This window comes from Cricetulus griseus, chromosome 2 (genome assembly GCF_003668045.3).
Source record: "Cricetulus griseus strain 17A/GY chromosome 2, alternate assembly CriGri-PICRH-1.0, whole genome shotgun sequence".
Taxonomy (NCBI): Eukaryota; Metazoa; Chordata; class Mammalia; order Rodentia; family Cricetidae; genus Cricetulus; species Cricetulus griseus.
Window position 1 is genome coordinate 361,419,648 of NC_048595.1, and position 22,344 is coordinate 361,441,991.

The 22,344-nt window shown below is 47.8% G+C and overlaps 1 protein-coding gene across 1 annotated transcript in view; it reads left to right on the forward strand.

Annotated features, from left to right (window-relative positions):
• The window catches only part of LOC113833950 (death-associated protein 1), a 55,573-nt gene extending 41,123 nt beyond the window's left edge, over positions 1–14,450 (forward strand). The window contains exons 3-4 of the mRNA XM_027400070.2: positions 12,115–12,157; positions 13,269–14,450. Coding sequence (XP_027255871.1) covers positions 12,115–12,157; positions 13,269–13,382 — 157 coding nt within the window. The 3' untranslated portion in view covers positions 13,383–14,450. The remainder of the gene's footprint in view (positions 1–12,114; positions 12,158–13,268) is intronic.
• Positions 14,451–22,344: the final 7,894 nt, after the last annotated feature.

Genomic DNA, 22,344 nt, shown 5'->3' on the forward strand with positions numbered 1-22,344 from the left:
GAGACACCTAGCCCCACAGAGAGACCAGCCCTGAGTCCTTATCTTCTCCCTTAGATCTCAGCACCTTCCTGAGGTTATACTCCATTAGGTCAAGCGTTGCTGCTTCTGGTCCACAGCACCCAGCACTGCAGTAAACACTAGGATGGCTCAGGGAGTGTGGGTGTACTGGAATACCAGTCCCCACAGGCTGGCCACTGTGCTCTGTACACTAGGGTTGCACTGGATCCTTGCATGCAAGGTCCGGTTCCCAGCCAGAACGGCTCTTCCACTAAACCTACCCTCTCCCCAGTCCTGGCAACTCCCTATTTCCTGGCTGGCTGGCTGCCTGCCTGCCTGCCTCTCTCTCTTCTCCTCCTCCTCCTCCTTTTCCTTCTTCTTTCTAATTCTCTAATATGTTACATCCTGACCACAGTGTCCCCTTCTGTTCCCATCCCCCAGGTCCCCAGTGCACCTGCAAAATCTATTCTATTTCACCTTCCCAGGGAAATCCATGGGGTTGCCCCCCTGAGCCTCCTTGTTACATAGTCTCCTGGGTCTGTGGATTGTAGTATGATTACCTTTTACTTAACAGCTAGTATCCATTGTAAGTGAGTACATACCATGTTTGTCTTTCTGGGTCTGGGGTTACCTCAGAATGATTTTTTTCTAGTTCCATCCATTTACCTGAGTATTTCATGATGCCATTGTTTTTAGCAGCTGAGTAGTAATCCATTGTGTAAATGTACCACATTTTCTTTATCCATTCTTCAGTTGAGGGCACCTAGGTTGTTTCCAGGTTCTGGCTATTATGAATAGTGCTTATACCAACCTAGTCGAGCAAGTGTCCTTGTGACAGGATAGAGCATCCTTTGGGTATGTGCCCAAGAGTGGTATAACTGGGTCATGAGGTGGGTTGATTCCCAATTTTCTGAGGAACTGCTGTATTGATTTCCACAGTGGCTGTACAAGTTTGCACTCTCACCAGCTCCACTTGTTGGCAAATGTCATCAACTAATTGGTGACAGTAATGGCTATTCATAAACTCCTGCAATGTAGTAACACTGATCTTATACTTTCTTCACTCAGAATAGATGGGCCTAAGGAGAGATGGAGAGACAGACATTCAGACAGATAGGCAGACAATAGATACTTGCCCAGCCGTGGTGGAAAAGGGACAGTTCAGGTGTGGGCCTGTTCATAGGCACCATCTGAACAAACGGATTATAAATATGAATTCTTCTCTCCTCTCAATGCTTAAAGAGTAAATTTTTATCTAACCTGAATGTTTCTTGGATGCATGTTATATCCAGCCAGTTGAGGGGTTGGTCCAGGGTTTCTTGTAGACACCCTGTTTATACTGTAGCCATGTCTCCAGTTCTGTCTCAATTCTGCAGAGGAACCTGCCCAGATCACTGCTGGCTCAGCCCTTTCTGTAAAGCACCAGAAGAGGGCCACACTGGTCCTGCAGCCCTGCTGCCCCTCCCACCTCCAAGTGTGCTAAGGTGGTCCTTCCCCTCCTACTGCCTGGCCATATGTTACTAACAGGTGTCTTTCTGGGTCACAGCACACGTGGAAGAAGTTTCCCAGATTAATCTGAGCTCCAGGGAGGATGTTTGGCTCCTTGTTTCACAAGGGAAACTGGGGTTCAAAGACTTTAAGTGTCATTGTGCTTGGCTCTGGGTTAGAATACAGATCTCTTGCCTGCCTGCAGGTCTTGGTCTCTTTCAACCTTTGAGAATGCCTGTCAGTCTGTCTTCTGCCTTCTCACTTCACAAAAATAAAGCCCGACAGCATCATCTGTCCCATGGAAAGCACAAGGAAGTAGATACCCCGCTGTCCCAGGGAAAGTGTGGGGAAGGAGACACCCCAGCTATACCAGGGAAAGCACAGGGAAGAAACAGAGCACCTGGCAGGAGGAGAAAAGAAATCTGAGTGACTGAGAGCATTACTAGAACCCATGCTACTCCTCCTCCAACACCTGAAACCCCAATTTGCCAAGATCACAGAGATGCTGTGGTTCATCCTAAAAATAGCTTGATTTGGGGTGGGGGATTGGGCATCCCAATAGAAGTTCCATCGTGTGGAAATTCTGTCTGTCCCTCCTTTAGTACATGCTCAGGGTTTTCATGGTTTCCACAGAGACTGGCCACATTGAACCTTGATAATGTTGTTTCTGGAAGATTATCATGACCTTCCATCTCAGCTCCTAGCAGCCTTCATAGGTTCTTTCACTGGCCTCTTGATGACCTAAGGGACCCTGTGGGAATAGTCCTCACCTTTGCTCCATCTGTGAACAGGTCCCCGGGTGGATGTCAGTACCTTCTTGCTAGGGCAGAGAAGGGAGATAGCATCATGAGGACAAGCCCCACCCCTCCAGCTACTGAACAAGCAGAAACCAAGAAGCACACCAGAGGAGGCACAAACACTCCTGGATTATGAGTATACAGGCCAACCTTAGGGCCCTGAATATTGATTGATCCTAAGTAAGGCAAGATCAGAGAGCATCATGGTTGGTCTTTGTCAGGCAGAGAGTGGCACCTTTCCCTAGGCTCCCAGTGCACTCAAAACCAAACTCTGGGGGTCTTTGGTTCTGGTTTGTACCACAGCCTGCCCTGCTGTGCTCCATGCCTGGCTCTAAACATGAGGGTGGCAGGGCGCCTGGGTGGAATGGAAGTTGTTCTCTTCACTAACTGCTTTTAAGAAAGGAGCAGAATTGGTGGTGGGTTGGATTTTCTTCATACTTTGCTGTCTTCCTTGGCTAAGTCTGGAAGAAGCCCAAGTGCCCGCTGGGATCTAAGGAGGGTTCAGAAGCTAGCATCTCCATCTCCGCACAGGCAGCAGTTGAGTTTGCATAGCAACAGACCAGGCTGGCAACTGATCTGTCATCTCATAAGCTGGAAGAGAATGATGCTGTCCCCTCACCAAGTCCCTCTCCTCCACATGTGATGAAGAGGGTCACAGATACATCATCCTATGCATCCTGCAATTTAAGAAGTCACAGCCCTCCTACTGGGGAGATCCTCTGTGGCAGGCTTGGACCCCAGCTGTGTTTTGTTCTCTTGGCCATGCTTGATTCTTGCTAGATGCATAGCTTCATGGCCTAGTGGTTGGTAGAAGCTACCCTGAGGAGGTAAAATCATCACTTCACTGCTCCTATTGCTGGGTTCTGCCTCCTGGTGGCCATAGATAGGTAAAATCATCACTTCTCTGCTCTTATTGCTGGGTTCTGCCTCTTGGTGACCACTGACCTGGAGATGAAGCCAGTGCACACAGTTTATGATGTGTGGGTTTATCATTGAGCCCTTTCTGGTAAAAATTCTATTAGCAGTTGTCCTGCCAGGTTTTTCTCCTTTGGGAACCATAGAAGAACTTGAGTCTAAAACTACGTACTTTGTCCTTTGAACTATGGATACCCTCCCTGTAGAAACCCTGTCATTGTAAAGCACGACCCTAGAACCTGAATTTTATTTCCTGATGTAACAATTAATACTCGAGTTTTCAGTACCTGCCTAATCAGCATCGGCGATTCCCTGGTACTTCCTTGTAATTGAAATTCAGAAGAATGCACCTAATAACATCACTGCCTTCAGAATCAAAGATGGGAGAGCTTTAAGTGTGCTGCTTACTGAAATCAAGGCACTTGTAAAGCTTTTAATGCGTGTATGGTTTTACACATAGCCTGATGATCACACAGACTAGTCTCAGACAGCTCTGGGTGGGTAACAGCACGCAGGCCACTCCTACCCTGTTCCAGGACACTTTCCAGACATCCTTCAGACAGGCCCAACTCCCGAGTCAGCACGTGCAGGGGCTGCCTTCCACCAACCAAAACCCTTCACCAGCAGCCCTGGAGCTAACCATCGGGGCCCTGCCCTGCAGCTTCTCGCTCCCAAACTGCCATGTGATAGAACACAGAACACTTACAGATCCAGTTTGATTTTTAGATGTGTGTTCCTTCCTTTCATGTTGACCCACATTCTTCCTAAAAGTCATCTTCCCTGGAACCCCAGCAAAGCAAAGCAAAGCAACTTGCCAACTTGTCCTGTCAGAAACACAGAGCATACTCAGAGTGGGCTGCAAATGCTTGAGCACTGGGGAGCCTCTCCTTGTAATTTCTGCCAGTCCTTTGGTACCAATGATGCTTAAGGTGAAGAGAGGGGGAACTCAAGGAGGGCATCCTGATACCCCTCAGAGGAACCGTAAGAAGCCCTGAAATTCTTTAGTCAAGGAAAGAATGAAGAAGGAAGACAGGAAAGGGAGAGAAATTACCTTTGTGAAGGTTTAATTTTATTATATGTATGAGTATGTGTGGGTATGTAACACATGAGTGCAGATGCCCCCAGAGGCCAGAGGTATTGAATCCTCTGAAGTGGGAATTACAGGTAGTCGTAAGCCACCGAGTGTGGGTGCTTGGAACCAAACGTGGGTCCTCTTAACCACCAAGCCACCTCTCCAGTTCCGGAGAGGAATTCTCAAGTTACAGTTCAGAAGACAAAATTAATTCCATTATTGCCTGCCAACGTGAGCTTGTGAACAGGGGTGTGCTACATACTGCCATAGGTTTATGCGTTTAAACTTACAGCTGCTGCATGAGGTGGTTCTCACTCCCATTTTACAGGTAGATAATGAAGCCAGGAGGCTGCTCGTCTGGACCGAGAGCCGCTGTCTCCATAACCCACCCACCCCCAATGCCAATGCCTCTTTGCACACTTTGCTCTGTGCTTCAGAGTGGTAAAGTGTATAGAGACAGCAGTTCTGGGCTTTCGTGGCCAGGGGTCTCTCGTCTGTGGTAGGATGAAGGTAGTGACTCTTGGGCCCCCAAGGTCCTCACCACATATAGAGTCTGGGAGGAGAGATCAGTTATGGAGTAGCAATGATGGCTGTCCTGTGTGTAAGAGAAGGAGGGGAAGTAGGTAAGAAAGGGGGGAAGAGAAAGGGTTCTGTTTTCTGGTTGCAAAGAGTCCTAGCCAAGAATAGCTTTCTTTGACTGCCTAAAGATCAAGTGACAGTCGAAGCCCCTCCTGGGGCAGCTGGTAGCTCTCACCCTGCATCCCTGAGTGAGTGCATAGTGAGACATTAAGTAGAAGCCAGACTAACCCTCACTCAGCCCTGGGAATTTTAGCTCCTGTTGTGTGGAAGGAATAGACTAAGTTCAACCCTCGAGGTCCAGTCAGCCAAGTCTTATAAGAGAAGTGATTTAGAGCCCCAAGCAGGAGCTACTGCTCACATGGTAACCTGGCCCTGGCCACCTCTGACATTTGGGAGAACGGACTAGGTGAGGATTTGTCCTGCAGAGTCAGGCCCTGGACTTGTGAGGTCTACACGAAGGAACTGGCACGTAGGACCAATTCCAGGGAGGAATTTTCTCCTCGGTTCCAAGCAGCTGCTCTAAACCAGAGTGAACACCAGCCACATGTCTGCTAGCCTAGCCCCTGCCCTCTTGAAAAACACGAGCAGATGCACATACCAAGGGGAGAGGACTTGGAGCCTACCCTTTGGGTTAGCCACACTGAAAGTACTTGGGTGGAGTTGTGCCTCCACTAAGACCCACCTGACAGTGACTCTTCAGAAGACACCGGTTTCCTGATGCTGTGCCTGGCCACAGCCTTCGCCAGCTCTGAAAGGACCAATGGCGACATCTGGTGGGAACATTGGGCAGCACAGGAATCAGCCTCAGCCTGCAAACTTGAAGAATGCCATTACAAACCCTGTCTGGGTGCAGTGGAATGAGATAGTAGCCTCCACTCAGCAGCCATGCTAATGGTTATTCAGGTGTCCATGAAATTAATAACCCCAATAATAGGATACGAGGCCAGGAAGGTATTAAAAGGCAGGAAAGGACTCATCTTCCATCTGTTTGCTAGGAGATGCTTTGGGAAACACCCCAGGTGGGAATTCTGGGAACACACAAGGCCACAGGTTCAAAACAAGGCTGAAAGAAGCAAGTTGTCATATAACTCTGCTTCCATGCAAAGGGCAGCCAAGAGGTGTGCATTCCACAAGAGCCGCCCAGCCAGTGGGGCCTCTTTCCGTTTGTCCTGACAAAGCTACTGAACTGCATGCCCACTTCCACTGAAGTCAGTGTGCTCTGACTTCAGCATGGAGTCCTCAGATCTGTCACAGAGATGTGCACACTCACAGAGCTCAACCATAACATCCAAGGGTCAGCACTTCCGTCCCAACCCCTACAAAGTCCCCCAACATAATGAACAGTGCATTGGTATCCACTCAAGGCACTTAGCACTACTCTCTACTCCTGCAGGAGGCCACTGAGCCCTGCTTACATTTGAGCCCCACCCTGGCACTAGCTGTTTCCATCAGCTTTGCCTGGCTAGTGGGAAGGTGCAGTTGATTTCAGCTGAGGTATGGGTATGATTTTGCAGCACACCTCTGAGGGACTGTGGTATCCTACCCAGTCAGTGTGAGCCTCATCAGTCCAGTAGCAGTAAGGCATGAACTGGAAGTGTCCAGTAGTGGTACTGTGACTGACTTTGGTGTCGTCTTCTACCTGGACACCAGTGCCTATGATGGACTTCCCGGGATTGAGGTAGCCTGGCACCCCTTGTAAGTGTGCTTCAGGTAAAGGAGGACTCTACTGCAGGTTTGGCCACAGGAAAGGAACCTGCTCGTGCAACTGCTAAACCTCTTCCTAGAAACTGATGTCAAGACTCTGGCACTCCACCCCTGCCTCACCAAGCAACTTTGACATGCTAGAGGGAAATCCTCTTCTAAATGCTGATGTACCTTCAACCAGGACAGCCCCTCCCAGCCCCTCCCGGAGCTTTTTCTTGATGGTGTTACATTCAGCTGGCCTGTCATATCCCAGCATCGGTCCCTTCATGCTGTTTCCTGCTTGGTGGCAAAGCTGGTAGCTCATTTCTGACAGCCCCCACTTTCCCCTGAGCCAGGCTGGCACTGTCTGTACTTAGGGAGGGCAGAGCCATGGCCAAGCTCTAGCTTTTCACTGCCCTTGGGCATCACGTCACTTTCATTTGTGTCTTGACTTCAGTGAACTAGGAACTAAAGAAGCAGCTGTGTAAATCATGTCAGAGACAGACCAACAGACCAAGTAGAGTGAGGCCTGGAGAGCTGTCTGTCCTTCAGGTGCAGTCTGTGATGGTGTCTGTTCTGATTTGAGGCCTTTCTCTGCTTATTCTGTATAAGCAGGGTGTGACTCCATGTGTCTAGAGGATCTGAGGATAAAAACAGCCGAGGTAGTTAGAATTAGTGGTAGAAACACATGCCTGGGGAGCAGGTAGGGACATGTCGTTATCACTCTTGTCATCAGCTGACTTATGGAGTGCATGATATATGCTAAGCCCCATGAATGTGTTGCGCAGCACAGAAGCACCTGAGGAGGGAGGGTTTGCTGTCCATCCTTGTTACACAGGAGAAACTAAGCCACAGTAAGGATAAGCCACGGCCTATCAGCTGATCATCAGCAGAGCTGGGATCCCAGCACAGACCCTCTGAGAACCTAGCCCCATGCTCTGGTGGCTGGAAGCTACCTTCTGTCCTGTCCTTCCCCTCAGGCCTATCCTCTGTACCATGAGTCAGTGCAGTTCGGAGCCTTTGCTCCACTGTGTTCTTGAATTGAGCTGTTTGAGACACTGGAGCATATTACCAGGTAAGAGCATGGCCTGAGAGCCCCTGAGCTCAGCACCAGGACTCAGAACAAGTCTGCAGCATCTCGGACCTGTGTTTCCTCCATCAGACTGAAGTAACACTTGCTGGGAAGACTCAATGAGCTAGTAACCCATGCATGAGTTCTCTGTATGCCACTTACGTGTTGAAGACATAAATGGCAGTTTCTAAATGAAAAAAAAATTATAAAGTCAGAAAGCAAGTGTTTGAATAGATTTGAATGAGTTCTGTCAAATACGGGGTTCTTGGATTGCATTTACATGCTTACCTTAAAAGGCTGCATCTTGAAGTCATTGCACAGTTTGGTGAGTGAGGCTCAAGTATGAGGCTCACCAAACTGAGGGTGCCTATGATGGTGGCCATGGGCCCTGGACAACCCTGAGTCCGAGTCTGGCTCCCAGCACTTGCCTGCTGTGTGGTTTGAATCCTGCCACTTGGGTTTACGTGAACAGAGGAAAACATTCACAGGAGTAGCTTCAAAGTCTTGCCGTCTTCAGAGTTTGCCTGGGATGCACCATGTGACCCAGACTGCCTCCCAACCCCAGCTTCCCACATTTCCATTTCAGCTTTCCTAGTGCTAGGATTACAGGGTACCGCAACCTCTGACCAGAGTGTACATTTTAAGACATATGACCAAAATGGGTTTGAAAAGATAATATTTGAACTTTATGCCTCATGTTTTTAGTGTTTATTAATTTTTAATATTTAATGTCAACCTGATACAGAAATTTAATATTTACCTCTCCAGTTTGCCGTGTTTATTCCCTCTCAAATTCCTTCCCATGGGGCCTCTGGGCTCTCTGTACCCCAGCGAGGCCAGAGCTATCGGAATGTTGTCCTGTGTTCATTCTTCTTGCTGCTAGTAAGTTTTAGGGACAGTGCTCCTGAAACAACACCCCCCCCCAAAAAAAAAAAAAAACAAGATCTAAGTAGCTGCATTGTACAGGACCTGGCAAAGCTGGCCGTCACCTGCTCATCATTGCACCCACAGACAGTAGAGCCTCTTCCACCTAGTGATCCCCCAGCACAGTTGCTTTTCGGAGTCCAATGTGCTTTCCAGAACTATCCCTTTGAGTACACTGAGATGGGGTGGTGACTTGTAGATGCATTTGTAGGGCGTGGTCATTGTTGTCCTTGAGCTGCCTGTGACCACTGTGCCCCCAAGCCTCCCTGTGATGACTAGGATAGGTCATTCTTACCTCACTCCTGGGGTCTCCTTCCAGCCCTCAAGTCTTTGTAGCCATCTAAGGTTATGATGGGACCATTTCCTTGAGAGACTCAGGGAGTGGTAGGGTGATAAAGTAGCACCCAGGAAGGCTGTCTCCAACCGCCCTGGAGCCAGGGCCACAAGTGGGCAGCTGCTTCCATGAGTGTTTCCTCCTATCCTGATTCTCATACCTCCTGTCAGTCATAGGGCATAAGCCCCACCCACCCATCATGCTTGACTCAGCAAATACCCACAGACCATGGCCGGTGTGGACACAGAGGAGGCAGATAGAAGGACAGTACCCAAGGGAGCCTTGGGGTGCGATGAACTGTCCCTGATGCCCAGGAGCAGGTGCTGATGGGAGGTCCCTGGTAACTGGTTTCCAGGAGACGTGGGCAGCACCTATCACAAAGTAATTAAGAGTTGCAAGCCATTTTAACGGAATGACTCTTGGGACTAGGATGGTAAGTCTCTCTGGGTTCAGGAAGGGGTTAGGCTCATCATTTCCAGTCTCTAATTATTTTCTCACCTTGGTACCAGGACAGCAGCCCTAAAGATTTGTCTGAGCTGGCTGTATGTAGGATAGATGGGTCTGGTGCCCTTGCAGCCGCAGTTCCTGGGGTGACCCCTGCCAGAAGTAGCCAGCACGTTCTGAGACTGCACATCTGCAGCTCCTTCAGTACATGAGGAGGTTGGGAATTAACAAACTGACTCCTCTCTGTAGTTAAACAGGCATGCAGTAGAGAAAACTCCAACCCAGTTAGCCCCACCACAAGTGGGGTGTTTCTGAGCTGTTTAGTGAGATTAAGTTTCCTCGGCTCATGGAACAACAGAAATTAATTGAGGAACTTCAAGTGGTTTTACTGAAGTCTGTAGGATGTAAGCACTAGAGAGCTTTCTAGACACCAGGCCTTTGGCTACACCCACACACAGCCTAACTGTGGCTTCCTTCAAGGAACCCTGCAGCACAGCCAAGCAGCAGAGCTGTGGGAGGTGGCCTGGAATTCCACTCATGAGATACTTCCTTAGCCTCTGCGTAGCAGGCCTGGCATTGAGCACAACTGCATCCCAAGGACCTCCCTTCAGCCCCATGTCCTGTGCCAGTCTTTCTGGCCTGTGACCTCGTCCTTAACCTCCTGTCCCCAGTCTACTGCTGAATGCCTCCCACACATCATTAGAACAAAACACTGTTCCTGCTTCAAACGGAGTTAAGAGATAGTTTGCTCTATGACAGCAAATATGAATTCCATAGAAGTTAATATGGTCCAGACACATGAGTTCCAATGCTTCCAGTGAATTGTTCAACCATGGATGCAGCTACGTGAACAAAAGAAAGTCATAAATCAGTGCATTTGAGTGGGAGAGAGGTCAGTTGGTAACGCCCTTGTAAGTGTGATGGCCTGAGCCCAAAACCCAGTACAGAAACAAGGTGTGGTAGAGTGCACATGTAATCCCAGTGCTGTGGATGTGGGTACAAGCAGATCCCTGAACTCACAAGCCAGCCAGCTGGGCCTACTCTACAATGAGAGGACCTGTCTCAAACCAACAAACAATTAGAGTGTACAGTGCTTGAGGAATAACCCAAGGCTGGCCTCTGACCTCTACACACACACACACACACACACACACACACACACACACACACACACACCAATGCTCCTGTCAGGTTCATCAGGTAGAGGAGGTCATTGCAAAATGTCATTTGCGCTGTGGGTTTCAGACATTGTCTAATGACTTTTTGGCTTCAGGGTTGGTGGCAGCTAATCTTCTAGTCCTGTTTAGTTGATACATTCCAAAGGTTCTGTCTAATAGTCCAAAAGAGCAGGTGCAGATGTGGGTAATGAATGGCTTTTAAAATAACCAGGGAACTCAGTTTCCAACACAGGTGGGCTCTGTCGGGGGACATTGGTTCACGCTCTACCTCCAACTCATCCTGGTGTTTCTAAACTCTGCACCACCCCTCTATCCAAACAATCACTGAACATACAGGACTTTATATATGTAGAAATATGCTCTCCTGTTCCCAGTTCAGAAAGCAGGCTCTAAAACAGTGTGACCAATTTCGGAAGAAAAAAAATTAAGGAAAGAATGTGACCAGTTCCATAGGAAGATGGGAAGGAGACTGTCACAGCAGTAGCAGCAGGGTGAAACTGCAGCAACTGAATGAGTTTGGGCTCATCTGCTTCCCCTGAGCGAACACGTATTCCTTTGATGCTACATTCTGCCCCTCAGTACTGTAGACAGTCTCAGGGAGTTGAACATGAATTAAGATGCTGAGAATTGATAACACAAAGAAAATGTATACAGTTAATAAGTGCTAATAAAAAAAGTTTCAAAAACACATAACGCTGGGGCACTGCAGGTAGGTGGATCCCGGGGGCTCACTGGCCACCCAGCCTGCCTTCATCAAGATCCAGGCTAGGGAGGAGGCTTGTCTCAAAAATACAAAGTGTACTGCACCGGAGGCTGACCTCTGACCTGCACTCGCATACACACACCACACACACTTTAAAGTCCTGAGGCAGAAGAGATGGCTCAACAGTTAACACTGGTTGCTCTCCCAGAGAAGCTGGGTCCCATTTCAGCCATCCTCAGGGCAGTTCACAACGCACCTCCCGTTCTGAGGGATCTGGCGCCCTCTGCTGGTCTCTGTGGGCACCAGGCACACAGGTAGTGAATGCACAGATCGAGCAGGAAAATACACGTGATTTTTTTTTTTTTTTTTTAACTTTTATAATACTTGGGGGCAGAGTGGTGGGGACACCAGGGCTAGGAGTTTGCATTGACCCTGAGTCTCCCTGGTTAGAAACTTCCAGAAACCATGGACTCTAGGGACCCTATAAAGGAATACCCCATGTGAAGCTGTTCCTGCTCTGCATCAAGGGAGCCTGTTTCCACAGTCTCACTCATCTCAGCAACAAAAGAATCGGGGCTTTGATGTAATTCAGCTGCTATTTGCTACAATTTGTTTCCACTCTCACTCTTCCTGGACTAAACTCAGAAGTGTCCCCTGAGCTCCACAACTCCTAAGCCTTGCAGCCCCCAAGTTCCACAGTCCCAAGCCCCACAGACCCCCCGAAGCCCTACAACCCCCCAAGCCCACAGCCTGATTGTTGACAAAGTAACAGAGGGAAAGAGGTCAGCTTTCACTTCCAGGATCCTCCTTCCCTCCTCCGTGGCAGAAGCCACCACTGCTCATTCTAGGCTCTCTACAGTCACTTTGCTCCTTTTTCCATTGTGCGAATCACTCACTAAACCCTCCTTTTTCCTTTTTTGTTCTCCAGCCCACCTAAACCAACAGTGTTCATCTCTGGTGTTATGGCTCGGGTAAGTGTGACACGGATGGATGGTGGAGGTGTCGGGGGGCAGGGTGTGTGGGGGGTAGGGGGAGACCTGCACCTGACCTGTTCCTGTAAGAATGTGGACACAAGAACTCCCATGCAATCTCTTCTTGCCTTTGGTAAGCACCAGTGCTACCCATCTGACCTGGGGCTGATGGCTTTCTTGGGTGACAGACTTTCTTCCAGGAGTGTGAGTCAGTGGGTAGGAATTTGTGATGCCCACAGCTGAGCACCTGCCTCCAAGCTGCAGAATTACCTCTTCATCACAGGCTATGGCTCTGGGCCTTACGAGGCTTGGCCTGCACACATCAGGACAGGGTGTGACACAGGAGACTTAAATGGCTTACCAGTTCAGGATGTGTGAGTGAAGGTTTGGTATTCCGTATGCAACCAGGCATGTACACGTATGCCCTGCCTGAGTGCTCTTGTCTGCCTGGCCTTCAGACTCCAATCATGTTTCCTGCCATACCACGCACTTTTAAGGGTCCCTCCTCTCTTAAAATCCAAGCTCCACTGTCCGAGGAAACCACCGTTGTCGGGGACAACTTAGCTAACAAAACTGTCACAGCCATCTGAAACCTGGGGCCAGCCCATGGCAGGTGTGCCATGTGCAAGAATATTAAATGTCTGCATATGGAAAAAATCTCCTTGATTGCACTGTCCCTTGCCCAGATCAAAGCCCACTGTTGGCATAAAAAGCTGAACATAGCTGGGCCCTTTCTCCAGGCCCCTGAGGGTTGCTTCTCCCTCCAACCACTTATCCCAGGCCTGCTCTCAGCCTTATTGACAGATCCAAGTGTGAAACTAGATTTGGCCTGTCTTGTCCCAATTCAGATGACAAAAACAGACCTAGAAGGGAAAGCAGCTGGGTCTTCTCAAGGCAAACCTGCAAACACAGTCACTGTTCCATCATGGGGCCTCATGCCACTGCCTGCTCCCTGGTTCTGCTGCCCTGCAGGGCCTGGCCAGCCACAACAGTAGCCCACTACTAACACATCCCCCACCCCTCCAGGAAGCTGGTGGAGTGGGGTTCAGAGGACTTTTCTTTCTATTCTATCCATTTACTGTTAACCAGCTTGTATATTGTCTCCTTGCAGGGTGACAAAGACTTTCCCCCGGCGGCTGCACAGGTGGCCCACCAGAAACCACATGCTTCCATGGACAAACATGTTTCTCCAAGAACACAGCATATCCAGCAGCCCCGCAAGTGACCTGCGCACAGACCCCAGTACCCAGGCCCCAGCACCCTCTGCAGCAGCACCCAGGCATGCCTCCCATAATGCCCCCCCCCACCAAAGGAACGAGCACTTTCTGAGCAGTTTACCAAGTTCAGAAACCTAAGACAAAATGAACCCCCATTGTCTCCCATATTTAAAACTACAAGAGGCTCAAACCCCAAACTTTGTTTCTGAGAGTCCTAGTTGTGTGTCACTGAAGAGCTATTGTACCCAACCCCACCCCAGAAGTGCTATTAGCAGGACTTGGCAAGTCCTGAGGAAGCCCTTCATACCAACAATCACTTAAAAGTCCTTACTCTTGATCCTAAAAGTAAGAAGGCATTTTGGGGTGATTGGTAAAGTTAGAAAAACAAAACACTAGGATATGGCTTTTATAAATTGTGATTACTGCTGCAGAATCCCTGCTTTTTTGAAAACAAAAATCAAAGGGCTCCTTTAGCCAGATGTAAAACCTTCTAGAGTGCTGCTCATGGAGAATGCTCCTGCACAGCCCAGTGGCCTGCAGTGGACTCAGCTTCAGGTCACAGAGGCTCTGTGAGCAGTTTCTGCACCACAGGTGTCCTGGCACTGTTCACCAGGACTGTGCCATTTTGCTGAAAGATGGATGGGCTCCTTGAATTTTATAAGCAGTTTATAAGGTGCCCCAGCAGTGGACTTAACAGGGAGCAGGGACACAAACCTCCAGACCCTGTCTTGTCAGTTTCTTCCTTCTTAATTACTGAAATGACGTTAGAGACCTGGATTTGGCTGCAGCCCTGCCATGGAACCTATGGAACCAAATAGACTAAAGGACCTCAGAGCAGGCAATACCAGGTTTCCCCTGTGCAGACCTTTCCACCTTCTGTAGCATAAATCCTGAAGCACCTACAGTCCCTATTAGTTCAGCAGCCTGAGGGGCCACCCCGTGTTCCGTGTACAATGAGCTGGCTCTGATGTGCGTCTGTGGGCTCTAGGTCACTGAATGTGACATGTTTTCTTAAATGAATTTCGTAATCATTGACATTGAGAATATGTTGATTATAATAAAGCTCCTGCATTCTGCCTTGGTCTCCCTCTTATGTCTCAGAGATCCCCTTTTCAGCTCCCCAGGGCTGCCAGCTGTTGCAGTGGCAGTTACAGACAGGCACGTGTGATGGATATCCTCAACACGGATTTCACACACACACAGTTGAGCTGCCGGACACCTGGCAAGTCCGGCATAGTCGCCTTCTGTAACTGTGAGAGGATGGAAAGGCTTAATCCCGTTGATTGACGTGTCCTGATTGGGTCCAGCAGCTGGTGCTGTGCTGTGTAGGACCTTCCAGGGCAGAATTAAAAGAGAATTAGTAGTAGTAAGCCCAGGGGTAATGCTGAACAGCTTTTTATATGCCAGACATTTACCTATTTCAGATCTTCCTAGACAACTGCTAAGGCTGGAGGCCCAGCATCAGGCCACCCAAGTTTTTCCACCCACAGGGTGTGTAAGTTGGGGAGGACTTGAGAGGCTGAGAAAGGAGGACCAGGAGTTAAAAACCACCTTGCATGTGGCTGCTTCTGCAGGTCCCTCTGGCCCTGCCCAGCCTTGGCTAGTCTTGTCACCCATGGAGGCTACTGTTGGTGTCCATGTGTCCCTAGTCATAAAGAACAGCAATGTTGATCTTCATCTTGCATCCAGGGACAGAGAGAGATGTTCTTGGTAACTAAGTGTGGTCAGTAGACACCAAAACATCCCCCCACCTGTCACCTGCTGCGGGTTTCAGAGCTAGCCCCAGAATGGACAGGCAGAGAGGCAAGACAAGAGAGATAAAAGTGCTAGGGCCCCACACTGAGCAACTGTCCTGGGTGCAGTGGCTTATGCTGTCCGTGGTTCAGTAACATGTCTGCAGTTTCCAAGGCTCCCTGTGGTCTAGGCTCAGCTTTGCACTGAGTGACCTATCAGTGGGTGTGTTCCAGTATGAGGGAAGACAAAATAAATCTCTCTAGCAAGTCCCATTATCAAAGGGCTCTCTGATGAGACACACCAATGGCCAGTAAGCACATAAAAGGGACATGTCCTAGCTGGGTATGGTGGCACATGCCTATAATCCCAGCACCTGAGAGGCTAAGAAAGGAGGATCATGAACTCAAGGCCATCTTGAGCTGCATAGTGACACCTTGTCTCAAAAGATAAATAAAAATAAATAAGAGATGTTCCTCTTTAGTCATCAAGGAGATGGAATTTAGACCCACAATGAAATACTGCTGCAGAAAGTCAGCTAAAACCAAGTCAGACAGTTACAAGAACTGACAAGGATGTGTGGAAAGCAGGGTTTTCTTACAGCGCTGTTGGGAGTATAAAATGGTGCAGCCCCATTTGGAAAGAATCTAGCAGTTCCTGAGCAATTTGTAGGAACTGCCAGCTACTTACTGCTGGGCATATGTCCAGTAGAAATAAAGACATGCCTACACAATGCTTGCACACGGTGTCCATAGCAGCATTATCCAAAAGGTAAAAATGACTCAAATGCCTTACCTGGACACTCCCCCCTGGGAGCATTGCAGATGTGAGCATGGAGGTGCCACTGAGGCAGGGTGGAGGCACGCCAGGATGTACATGGGTTAGATAAAACACGAAACAAGATCAGGAAGTTAAGTAGGTGACCCTGGGCTAAGAAAGCTCCCATAAATAACCCTGGGAGTCTGGAACAGAAGAAAGCCCGACATTGTCTCCTCACATCCAAGGAGGACAAATGCCAAATTCAAATGAGTCCTGGATTTGTTCTAGGTAGATTAACACTCATCCGTTCTATAGTTTTTCCTTAGCTCCTAGTGCCTGGGACAATAGAATCCAGAGCTCAGGAGGAGCCTTGGTTTTAAGAACTGCTTTGTCTGCTTGTTACCCAAATGGCCTTGGGAAGCTTGGTTTTTCTTTTCCCTAAGTCTCAGTTTTATCATCATAACACAGGGAAGGTTGCAGAAGTTCCCAGATAACCCTTGTACATGCTAAGACAGTCTCTGTTAACACCGATGTATCATCATTCTTCCTATTTATAAAGCAAGATCAGAGATGCTGTGAATTCTGCCCAATTATCAAATCTCACGAGGAGGTTGGGGAAGAAAAGGGGAAGCCAATCCTGAGATGCTTCCAGGAGCACGGTCAGATATCACAGCTTAGCTGCTGCCCGGAAGGTACACACTGCTACCCTGCACAACCACCACTCACTCTTCCTTATGTCCAGGTGTGGAAAGCAGGTGAGCCTTCACATGCATCCAGGAGCAAAGACACTGGTGGGACATGCCACAGCTTCCAGTAGCCCCAGCCACTGGACAGTGGAATGGCCTTCAGCCACCTGGCCTAGTGGAGCCTAGAACTCAGATGTCCTAGAGCTGGGGGCAGGGAGGGGTGCAGATATTGCCAGGCCCAGCAGGCTTGTGATTAATTAATTATTTTCTAAACATCTGCCTCCCGCCACCACAGCCCATGGTGTTCTGCTGTTCTGCAGATTCCTGAACTTGCCAGCTGCTGTGCTGATTAAATATTGCTTTTTACAAACTCGAAAGGAACTTTTCCCCTAAGACAGGGCATCCTTCTGGCCTCTGCAGGATCAAAACACAAACCAAATAAAAACCTAGGCCTTTCGAAAGGCTCCAGAGAGACATCTACAGCCATATGCTCCTGCAAAACCAGGGGACAGCAGGAGAGAATTCTGAACACTTGAAATTTCATCAAAACTGTGGCCTGGGCCAGGAGTCCCCAGAGAGCCAGAGCCAAAGGGTGTGACTATACACAGTCACATCTCACATAATGGGCCTCATATATCTCATTCTGTTTTACTGGGTGTTTCCATGAGATTACCTCACCTAGGGACACTGCACCCGTCATGGGCTGTGTGAGTACACATGAGGTGTGAAAATGGCAAAACCATGTCATGGCTCATTTCTCAGAGCATACACTTGTCCTTAAGTGGCATCTAACTATATGCATGCATGCATGCATGCACAAACACATTCATGGAATACTTTTGCCCTTATTTACAATCTCCTATCCACATACAATGTGGGTTCTTTTTCATTTTATTTGTGTGTGTGTGTGTGTGTGTGTGTGTGTGTGTGTGTGTGTGTGTGTGTGTGTGTGTATGTCCATGTGCATTATATGGGCTCCTGGTGGAGGGCTATGCTCCTGAGCACAAGAGGAAGCCAGAGGAGGACATCAAGTGTCCTGTTTTCTCATTCTCTGTCCTTTCCTCTTGAGACAAAGTCTCTCACTGAGCCTATAGCTAGGCTGGCAGCCAGCAAGCCATAGTGATCCTACTGTCTCATTCCACACAGCATTGGAGTTACAAGGACACACGGTGAAGCTTACGTGGGGGGCGGGGGATGTTGAACTTGGGTCTCCATTTTGTGAAGCAAGCTGTCTTGCTAAGCCAGCTGCCAGCCCTTCACTCTGTATTTTTAAAGTTTCAAGTACACAATGTATTTTGGCCAGATTTATCCTCCTTTCCCCCGCACATGTCATTCTTGAAACCCTGTCTTTCCAACTAGGCCATGTTCTACTTTTATGTCTTGTTGTTGTTGAGTCTGTGTAGGCCTGACTGGCCTGCAACATGCTAGAAAGACTAGGTTGGCCATCCTCCTGCCTGTGTCTTTTTTTAGTGCTGGGATTACAAGTATAAATCACCAGGTGTGGTGGCGCATGCCTTTAATCCCAGCACTTGAAAGGAAGGAGCAGGCAGATATCTGAGTTTGAGGCCAGCCTGGTCTACATAGTGAGTTTCAGGACAGCCAAGGCTATATTGAGAGATCAAGTCTCAAAAATAAATAAATAATAACAATAAGATACAAGCGTGAGCCACCATTCTCAGTAGAAGGAACTGATAAAAAGAACTGGCCCATGAACCTACAGACACTGGCAAATGGATCCTGCAGACTGTGCTGGGAGGATGCAACCCTAGGAAGGCTGAGGTGGCTGCAGCAACCCAGGGGTTGGTTGTCTGTGATGGGCCTGCATGACTCTCGGAAGCATCAGCCTTGGACAAACTGCTTGGAGTTCAGTCACACAATGGAGGACAATCTGCTTTAGCCAAAATCCACCTATTGAAACCATGTTCAAAAAGCCCCCATTGAGCCTAATGTTTAACCAAATATCTGGACACTGTGGCATGCTGACACAGAAATGAACCAATGTGAGTTCACCACAATTCATATTATCAGGGCCTCAAAGCATTTGGGATCTATTTCCCTCTGGCAGCACTGGCATATCTGCAAGTTTTTGCAATGTTCTGTCTAGCATTTAACTTGCTCTTCTAAACAAGCATTCTAAAATTCAATTAACCACATTCATGACAAGAGAAAATATTTTTCCCTCTTCCTCCCCTTTAATCCTAAATATTGTGGTAAATCCAACTGCCCTGCTTTAAAAAAAAAAAAAATCCAATTTGTCAACTGGAAAACACCCAACACCATCTGATAAAATAAACTAATATAATCAGGAGGATTTGGGAGTCTTCTTGGAAGTCCTAAATGAAATTTTTTTATTGCATGTCAACATTGTTGTTATGCACTACTGCAGGTCACTTGAAAGACACAGGTCATTTGAAAGTCACAAGAACCCTTTATAGTCTCTTCCAGAGAGATTCTTGGGACAATGGAATGTATTTAGAGAATCGATAAGGTCCCTCATTATCCCAAGAATGGTGGCTGTTAGGAGTAATATCACCCAACAGAGAACATTTGGCAAAGTCTGGAGACAATTTTTTTGTTCACAACTGGGAAGCTGGGGGAGGGGCTGGTTGGTCACACAAAGGGGGGGGTGCTCACTCAAAAGATCAACAATGCCAAGACCATCATCATCATTGTATGTGCCCGTCCTGTTCTAGAACCCCTGGTTTATTATAATGGAACTAAACAGTCAAAGGCAATTTCCCCTCCATCTGGAATCTTGAAAACACTCAATCCGAGTTTGCCGGATGAAGGCAGTGGAAGTGGCTGCCACCGCCTGCACTGGTGTGCCTTCCCCAGTCCTCAAAGCACAGTAGAGCAAATTGCCGCCATGCAGATTCGCTCCTGGATGCGTTAGATAGAGCAAATCTCTTCCTTCGGGGACTGCGTGCGGCAGAGCTACAGTGTAATGGTTGTTTTCTCCAACGCTGATACAAAGGAGAAGCGAGATAAATGTCCCCTGGTGGCTTCCCCCGCCAATACACAGAGGGCAGGCAGGACAAGCTTACAGGCTTTTGGCTCAGCTATTTAAATTTTCTCTAAGAAAGGTCTCGAAACCTCTTTCTGAATGGTTGCAGCCTGTTTTCCATAGTGAGCGGTGTGCACTCAAGCTGATTAACCTTGGAGCTATCAGGACTCATTGCAAAAAAGACAAGTAGCTGAAGAAGAAAATGGGTGTCTCTGTAGAATGAGCTGCTAGGAAAGAAACTTGAGTAGGTAAAGAGTGCCTGCAGGAAGAGGGGACATTGGCCTTGGATTGTGTCCCTGTCTTCTAGCACCATTGCTACCTATCACAGCCTTCAACACACCCTCATTTCTGTCCTGGGGATAAAGGACTATTCATGAACACCTATCCACCTGAGAAGGCACTGTTGACAGTCCAAGGACATGATTTCACCCATCTGGCTTGGTGAACTATGAGTTTACTGGGCTTCCTCACAGGTGCCTGGGTGACTTGGCAGCTGCATCACTGAGAGCCAACCCCAGCATGGGTACCACTCATGGATACTACATCTCAGAAGCCCCCTCCACAGCCTGCAGGGAGCTTTAAGATTTGCCTCTCTCTATTTACATTTCCCTATGAAGGTTGTACCTTTCTTCTGAGTTCTTCTTTCTTTTCTGTTTGATAAGCCTCCCTTCTCCATCCAAGAGGTGGAATCAATCTACTCCCACAGAATTCTGTGGAATGTACTCACTGAGCCCCACACCACCTGAAGATGAACCTGGAAATCTGGCTTCTTGACAGCCCTCCTGCAATGAAGCCATATAGTTGTTCTATGTTCAGCTGCAACAAATTCAACTAGGTAAGTCCATCTGCAGTAAAAGACAAGCTTCAGAGCCCTGAATAAAACAAACTCTAAAATCTACTGCTTTCTCACCAACTCTACTCCCACCAGGATGCTGCCTTCACCTTCACCTGACAAGACCGGAAGGCAGGGCAGAAACCCTCCATCCCAAGTTGTGCCTCATCCTCAGATCCTCAAAGTAAAGAGGATTGCAATACAAGAACACCTGTCAAAAACAAGCAAAATCTAGAGTCACATTTCCGTGACTATAATAAGGAACCCTCTTTGAATGAGTTGCAGTGTCCTTCCAGTGGCTTGTGATGACCTTCCTACTCATTTAACACCCTCGATGGACAACAACTGACTGTCCCTCAGAAACTGGTTGTTTGGTATCACAACTAATACCTTCTCAGCTTTAATACAAATTTTCCTCAATCCAGAAAGTCAGATTATTTAACTGTTCTTATAGCTATTCTTATCATAAAGAAAGAAAAAATCCCCAGGTATCTTGGGGTTGGAAAGATGGCTCAGGGAGTAAAGGTGCTTACTGAACAAGCCCTGCAATCTGGGTTTGATCCCCAGATCCCACTCAAAGGTAGGAGGAGAGAACTAACCCTACAAAACTGTCTTCTGACCTCCACATGTGACCTGTGGCATGCTTACGCACATATCACACACATTTCTCTCTCTCTCTCTCTCTCTCTCTCTCTCTCTCTCTCTCTCTCTCTCTCTCTCTCTCTCACACACACACACACACACACACACATACACCAGAGTAATTTTCTAAAGTTAACCCAGAAAAGGACAACAAAATCCAATGTCACACTGGGGGCACAAGACAGCACATCTAAGGCAAGCTGGCATTAGTTCATTGAATAGGTACTTTCTCTAAGGACATTTAGTTAACCTGAACATAATGAGATAATGATAAATGGTGGGCACTTATTTGCTTTGTTTAGACCAAGTAAACTTAACCATGGTAACACCATGTTTCATTAATCATGGAGACATTGAACTAGACAGATACCCCTTGGAGGAAAGTCTGGGGCTAAACCACTACTGTGATCAACCACACAACTGCCACCATCATCGTTAACGTGATTATCAGGACCCTCAATACCACCAACCCTGGCATCTCCATCTTCATCATCACCATCTTCATCAACCTTTCTACATTTATAGAACTAAGTACCCAGCCTCCCAGCAACCCTACTTGCTACACATTGTTATTTTGCAGACAAGAAAAATAAAGTTTAGTGTATTGCAAGGGGATCAAGACTCACTAGACTCAGTACAGGTTAAGTGAAGTTTATCTGGGGAGAATGCACTTACACAAGAGGCGGTGACCACCACAGGTTCCAGCTCCAAGGATCCACCCACACTGTTCTCTGTGACCCGACTGGAAACAAGAGAGAGCACTGGGGTCAGGGGACCCAGATCAAGCCCTACCCTCCTTCACCCAAATGGGCGTGGTTGGTGCTAGAGGTGTGGGTGGGGTAGATATCTCACTACAATTCCTCTTTTAGTCTAAAGAAAAAGATTTAGGATTGATAACAAAACTATATGCAAAGATAGCAAATATCAAGTATGCTCTAGGAGAAGGAAAATTAAGAACAAACACACTATCGAGAGTGAAGCAACAAGAACAAATGGCAAGAACTACATTAGTGACGTAAAATAACAAGCCTGATTCGCACGGTGGCAAAGCTTTGGTTAATCTGACACTAAATTCTATGTTTTCTAATGCTAACCTTTCTTCTTTTTTTTTTCTTTTTTCCTTGTCTCTAAAGACAAGCTATCACACTAGCCCAGGCTATCCTCAAATTCACAAATTTACTATATGGCACTAGCTTACATCTGTCTTATACTGACTTTCTTGCCTCAGCTCCCCAGGGCTGGCATTATCAGCATTTACCACTACACCAGGCTGTCCAGCACCAAAGTGTCAGCTTTGAGAGTGAACACCTAGCTGC